This window comes from Pipistrellus hanaki (genome assembly GCF_964339955.1).
Source record: "Pipistrellus hanaki genome assembly, chromosome: 1".
Classification (NCBI taxonomy): domain Eukaryota; kingdom Metazoa; phylum Chordata; class Mammalia; order Chiroptera; family Vespertilionidae; genus Pipistrellus; species Pipistrellus hanaki.
The window spans coordinates 25,125,655-25,131,323 of record NC_140503.1 but is presented as its reverse complement, the minus strand read 5'-3'; the positions used below and the strand labels follow the sequence as shown (position 1 = coordinate 25,131,323).

At 62.0% G+C, this 5,669-nt stretch overlaps 1 protein-coding gene across 2 annotated transcripts; it reads right to left on the bottom strand.

Annotated features, from left to right (window-relative positions):
- Positions 1 to 469: 469 nt before the first annotated feature.
- On the bottom strand, positions 470 to 4,162 carry CCDC177 (coiled-coil domain containing 177). 2 transcript variants are annotated; one of them, XM_084861063.1, is made up of 2 exons: positions 3,813 to 4,162; positions 470 to 2,973 (listed from the first exon to the last, which is right to left on the bottom strand). In XM_084861063.1, exon 2 carries the CDS (start codon positions 2,943 to 2,945, stop codon positions 813 to 815), a length of 2,133 nt encoding a protein of 710 aa, XP_084717189.1. In that variant the 5' UTR covers positions 2,946 to 2,973; positions 3,813 to 4,162; the 3' UTR covers positions 470 to 812. The 2 variants fall into 2 exon arrangements, with proteins under 2 accessions (XP_084717189.1, XP_084717190.1); XM_084861064.1 differs by having other exon boundaries at positions 3,888 to 4,162.
- Positions 4,163 to 5,669: the final 1,507 nt, after the last annotated feature.

The window sequence follows — 5,669 nt, the reverse complement described above, 5'->3', positions numbered from 1 at the left end:
GGAACCCGCCTCCCCCAGGCGGTGGGGGCTTCGCTAAAGCTAAACAGCGTTACCAAGTCACCTGATTTGTGTGTGTGTGTCACTTGGGAGAATGGGAGCGAGGGGAGCAAAAGACAAATTGATTATTATTTGTAGATGATTGTCTAACTAGAAAATTTAGGGGACTAAAAAAAAATCTATCAGGACAAAGACCAGAATTTGCTCTTAGTGGCAAATTCAAAGTCAAGCATACAAAAATCAATAGTATTTTTTTTGAGTCACTTGGGTGTGGCCTAACACCTTCCAGTTGTTGTGCTTTTCTGTGGGCCTCTGAGCTTTGTGAAACTTGCCATATTTTAAAAGATGGAGGAGCCAGGGAGATGCCCCCTCAGCTGCAGTAAGGGCAGTGGCCTCAGACATCAATGTACAAGAGGTGCCTGGGATGACTGCTGCGTCCAGGAGCAATCATCCCTGCGCTCTCTCCCAGGGACCCTCCCCCTCAGTCCCGACCCAGCCCGTCTCCCAGCTCTTTTCTATTCCAACCAAAAAGACACACAAGATGATAGTTTGGCAAAAGCTGGTGCGGGAGCCACTACAAGTGGATACGGCCAAAGATTGTGCTTTTGTCATTTCCATACGAAGTCAGTTTTTAAAAACAAAGGCTGCGAAATGACAGGTCTGGCGTGTTAGTCCTCTTATTGCCTTATTGGTCCGAAAGTTCGAGAGGTGTATGTGCTGCGACCCAACGGAGGACTCCCCAGGTTTGGGCCAAGTGGGCCAAGGGATGCCCCGCGGGGCTGAGCGTGGCCGTCTGGCCCCCGCCGGGGTGCCGGTCATTTGCGGTCCAGGCTGGCGGTCAGCTGGGCCTCGCGCACCATGCGGTCGAAGGAGCGCGTGTTGGTCTCCTCGCGCACCTTCTCGCGCACGTGAAAGGAGGCCCGGGCCGTGGAGCGCGCGCTCTCCAGCGCGCTCCGCCGCTCCCGCGACAGCTGCTCGCTGCGCTCCAGCTTGCGCCCGATGGCTTGGAGCAGCTCCTGCCGGCGGCAGTCTTCGTCCCTCTCCACCTTCTCCTTTTTGGCACGTTGCGCTCGCTCCTTCTCCAGACGGCTCTGCCCCACGCGCCGCGCCTTCTGCTGCACCGCCTCCTCCGCCACTTGCGTCGCGTGCTGCAACCGCCGCTCGCCGGCCCGGGCCAGCGCCTCCAGATGCGCCTGGTGCTCGCGGTCTTTGCGCTCCGCCGCCTCCTTGGCCCGCCGACCCTGCAGCTCCTCCCTCCGGGCCCGCTCCCGCAACTCCCGGGCGCGCTGCTCCACCAAGTGCTCGTAGTTCTCCTGCGCGCGCCCCAAGCTGGCCTCCAGGGAGCTCCGCAGGCCCTCGCGCTCCTCGTGCTCCTGGCGGGCCCGGCCCTCGAGCAGCGCCCGGTGGCGCGCCCGCTCGGCCCTGCTCAGTTTCCGCTTCTCCCGCTGCAGCTGGCCCTCCTGCCGCTGCTTGGTACCAGCCGCGCGCTGGGCGCGCTCCCTGCGGACTTGCTCGGCCCGCTCGCGCCCTTCCTGCAGGCCCTCCTCCCGCTGCTTCAGGTTCTGCTCCTGCTGCAGCTTGCGCAGCCGGTCCTCGCGGGCCGCGCGCTCCGCCCGCTCCCGCCGCAGCAGGCTCTGCCGCTCAGCCAGCTCCCGGCGCCGCTCCTCGCTGAGCTCGCACTGCTCCTGCCGTCGCCGGGCCGCCTCGCGCTCCTCGCGGCCCCGGCGGCCGCGCCGCTCCTCCACCTGCGCGGCCCAGGCGCGGTGGCCCTTCTCCAGGGCGCGTTGCTTCTCGCGCTCCTCGCGCTCCCGGCGCCGCTCGGCGCACGCGCGCTGCCGCTCCCATTGGCCGTGGGCCGCGGCGCGCTGCTCCAGCAGCAGGCGCTCCTCTTGGTGCCGCGCCAGCATCAGCGCCGCGATCTTGCGGTCGCGCTCGGGGACCCCGCGCAGGCCTCGCTCGGCGCGCACTTGGCGCACGATGCGCTCCACGTGCTTGGCTGTCTGCGGCGAGTGGCTCAGGTCGCCGAGGCTGAAGCTGCGCGCCGTGAGTGGCGCTAGGGCCAGGGCCGAGGGGCGGCCCAGAGGGTTGGGGGCCGAGGACAAGGAGCCCGCGGGGCAGCTGTTCCGGGCGGACGCCCGCGGGGGCCAGCGCATCTCCCGCAGGCTCTCCCCGCTGTAGGAGGAGGACGACGCGCCGGACTCAGAACTGAGGGCGCCCTCCCGCTGCCGGCGGGACAGGGAGTCCAGGGAGTGGCTTTTCCTACCGGCCCGGGAGCCCGCGGTCGCGGGCGCAGGTTGGGGCCGAGCCGGGGACGGACTGGAAGAGGCCTTGCGGGCCGCACGCGGCGCGGGCGAGGCCGGGAGGCTGGAGCTGCTGTAGCCGCTGCCGCTGCCGCTGCTGCCGCCCGCGCTGGAGGCCGGGATCGGGGCCGCGGCGGCCGCGTGGCCCAAGGGCGTGAAGAGGCGCCGCTTCTCTTCGCGCACAATGCGCTCGCGCTCGGCCCGGCACTGCTGCAGCTTGGCGCGCCGCTCCGCCTCGTAAGCCTCGTACAGGCCGGTGGCCACGCGCATGGAGCGGCCCGGGGCCTCGCGCACCAGGTCGGCCAGGGCCCGCGGCAGCAGCTCCACCGGTTTGACGGCGCAGCGGGCGCAGGCCTCGAGCGAGCGGGGGCTGGTCAGCACGTAGCGGCTGCCCTCGGCCTCGGGACAGTCGAAGTTGAAGAGGTCGAGGTGCAGCAGCGGGGACTGCTCCCGCCGCCCGCCTTCTGCTGCGCATGGGACCTCAGCCTTGCGGGGCGCCGCCGCCGCCGAGGCCGAGGCGGAGGCCGAAGAGGCCGCGGGCTGCTCGGCCCCCCGGGCGCCGGGGGGCACGGACGCGGCGGCTCCGTCTCCTCCGGAGCCTCCAGCCTCGGCTCCCGCCTTCTCTTCTGCAGGTATGGGGTCCACCATAGCGGAAACGTGTCCTTTTGTGGGGTCTCTGCGAATGACATGGAGGGATATTGTGGGTACATTTGAGAGCAGTTCCCCCCCCCCCCCCCATTCATATCCATCCCATCCCACCTTAAGCCGCTTTGGTATTAGGTCTAGAGGCCCCATGGAACCTAAATCATAATTAGGAAGCCCTGAAAACCCAGACAGCCGGGGGGAGGGGGAATACTGATGCACAGAGAGCAGCCTCAATCTCCCGGAGCCCCGGAGTGCGGGTAGAGGCGGTGGCCAAGCTCCCCAGGGCGTCTGGCCCGTTAGATGCTTTTTCTTCCTGCTGCAAGTTAAGATGGAAAAAAAAAAAAAAAAATGGAGGTGCAGGCAGGAGCCGGGCAGGGAGGCCGCTGGAGGATTCCCGGGAGGATTAGCCTATTTGTTTGTAGCTTAGGCGGGCAACCGGGGATGCAGCTTTTCAAGAACAAAAAAAGGAAGAGGCCTGTCCATCCCCCACAGTGCACTGCTGCGAAGACCCCATTTGCCTAGGGGAGAAGTTACGGTTGATTTCTCGCTGCCAAAGGAGAGCCAGGCATGGGGTCCAGAGGTGATGGAGTGTCTGAGAGAAATGCCTCCATCTCAGAAGGCCGCTCCGGGAGGGGAGATGGATCTCTCTCCTGCCTCCTGGTTAGGTTTGCTAGGAGCTGTGCCCCCCTGCTTTCGCCCCACTGCCACCCCCGTGTTTGCCGGGGATGAAGAAGGTCCTCCCAGTTGCACCTGATCCCCTCCAAGTCTGATGTGCTAAAGGCACCCTCCATCCCCCAGTCTAGGCTCAGACACCTGCCCCCAGATGCCCTCCGAGTCCCCCCACTCCCCCCCCCCCAATCACACACACACCGTATCCCAGCGAGGTGGATTTAAGGGGGTCTCGTAGCCCCTCCGCTGCTCCCGTCCCTGAGCCGGTCCACTCACCGCACGTCCCGGGATCCGGCCCCGCGCGGAGGGCTTTTGTTCGCAGCTCGCCGCGCTCCCCGCGCCGCTCAGTCCCCGCGCCCGCGGGGTCGGATTACTGCCGGCAGCAGCCTCAATGGGAGCCCCCGCTGCCTCCGCAGCCGCCACCAGCGTCTCTCCATGAGGCCCGCACACCGCCTACTCGCGGAAGGGGGAGAGTGACAAGGCCTCCCTAAAATAACGCAGCTCCTCTCCCTTCCCTCTCACCGATTCTCAGAAAGAGAATTGGTTCCATCGCTGCCGCATCCACCGCCGCCTCTCCAGCCATGAAAGTACCGCAGGTTTTGATACCCCTAGCGCCTCCTGGTGGAGAGTGTTGGTTGGTTTGATTAGGGGGAAGAAGAGGAATTCAAAGGCGCACACACATTTTTTTCCCCACACACACATTTATATATTATATACTAATTCCGATACTTTAACTGGGGAATAGTTTGGTGTATTTCTCATGGGGATTATTAAGAAGCAAAATTGATAGTGAATAATGGGAGGGAGATATGGCTCCTGATCCAAACTGTGATGATATTTTTTAAAGAAAAACTAAGGACATTCCGATAGGTTTGAGGCAGACATAAGATGTGACCCAGTGTTTAATGCCACATCTTAGGACTTCCTGATTCAAGATAACACAGATTAGTGAGTATTAGTACCATTTAGTGAGTGTTATTTTGAGACACCTTCTCCCCCCATCCCTCTTTTGAGTGATAGTGGCCACAGGAGTCAGAAGGAGTCTTTGAGGGGGTCGGGGTTGGAGGTTGGGTAGCATTTAACAACAGCAGGGTGAGCCATGTTGCTAATAACCTTCACAGTGTCAGGCTGCGAGGAGCAAGTGAAAGGCTTAAAGCAGGGAAATGGTTTGAATGGATTTACATATTAGGGATACAACGCTGACAACAGTGCAGTGAGTGCTTTAAGCGGGCGGAAAGGAGGCAGGAAGCCCAGGAAGCTGGACATTGCAGTCACGCCCAAAGCAGCAATGATTGGGACCTGAAGGGGAACAACAGTGTGGGAGCAGCGTGGTGAGAGTGAGGGGCACAGCTCCCTAAAATAGAGAGTAAAGCAATACTCAAGGACGGCTGGGCTCTGGGGTGTGAGGAGCAGCGAGGGGTCAGGGCTGACGTGCAGGAGCCATGAGGTGTCTGGTTGTATCGCAGTCTGAGAGCGTGGAAGCAGGAAGGAGGATGTGGCGGTTGGCACGGAGGGCCATGGACAGATGGGTTCCTTTTGGACCACTGGAGGTGGGGGTGTTGCTGCTCAGCAGGTGGCTGGGTCAGTGGTGTCAGAGGCCTGGACTGGACCTAGAGTTTCAGGCATCATCACTGAGCTTGAGGTTCCTAAAACCAGCAGTGTGAGTCAGAGCACCAGGCAGGGCTGGTGGAGCCATAGGGAGGCGGGCAGGTCATTGATGGGGCTGCTCAGGGACCAGGAGGCCATACAAGGGACCCATGAGGGCAGACAGGAAAGCATGGTCTGGGGGAAGCTAACGGCAGAGCACTTCAGAAGGAGGGTATGCCCCAGGGCTAAGGCTGCAGAGGTCCAGGAGATGTTGCCTGGAATCATATATCCACCAGAAGTGGTGGTCAGAGTGTCTTTGGTGACATCAGTATTGTGCTGGGGGCTCATGCCAAACCGCAGGAAGTTGAAGTGCAACGAGAGATGAGAAAGCGAGAGTTTTTGTTCCTTGGCATTTGTGTGAGAGTGTTAAAGACCGAAGGGTGTGAGATTGTGTACTACTTGCATGTGAAC

Bases quoted from the DNA above. Each gene is read 5' to 3' on its own strand.
- CCDC177 (XM_084861063.1), bottom strand. From the start codon at position 2,945: ATGGTGGACCCCATACCTGCAGAAGAGAAGGCGGGAGCCGAGGCTGGA.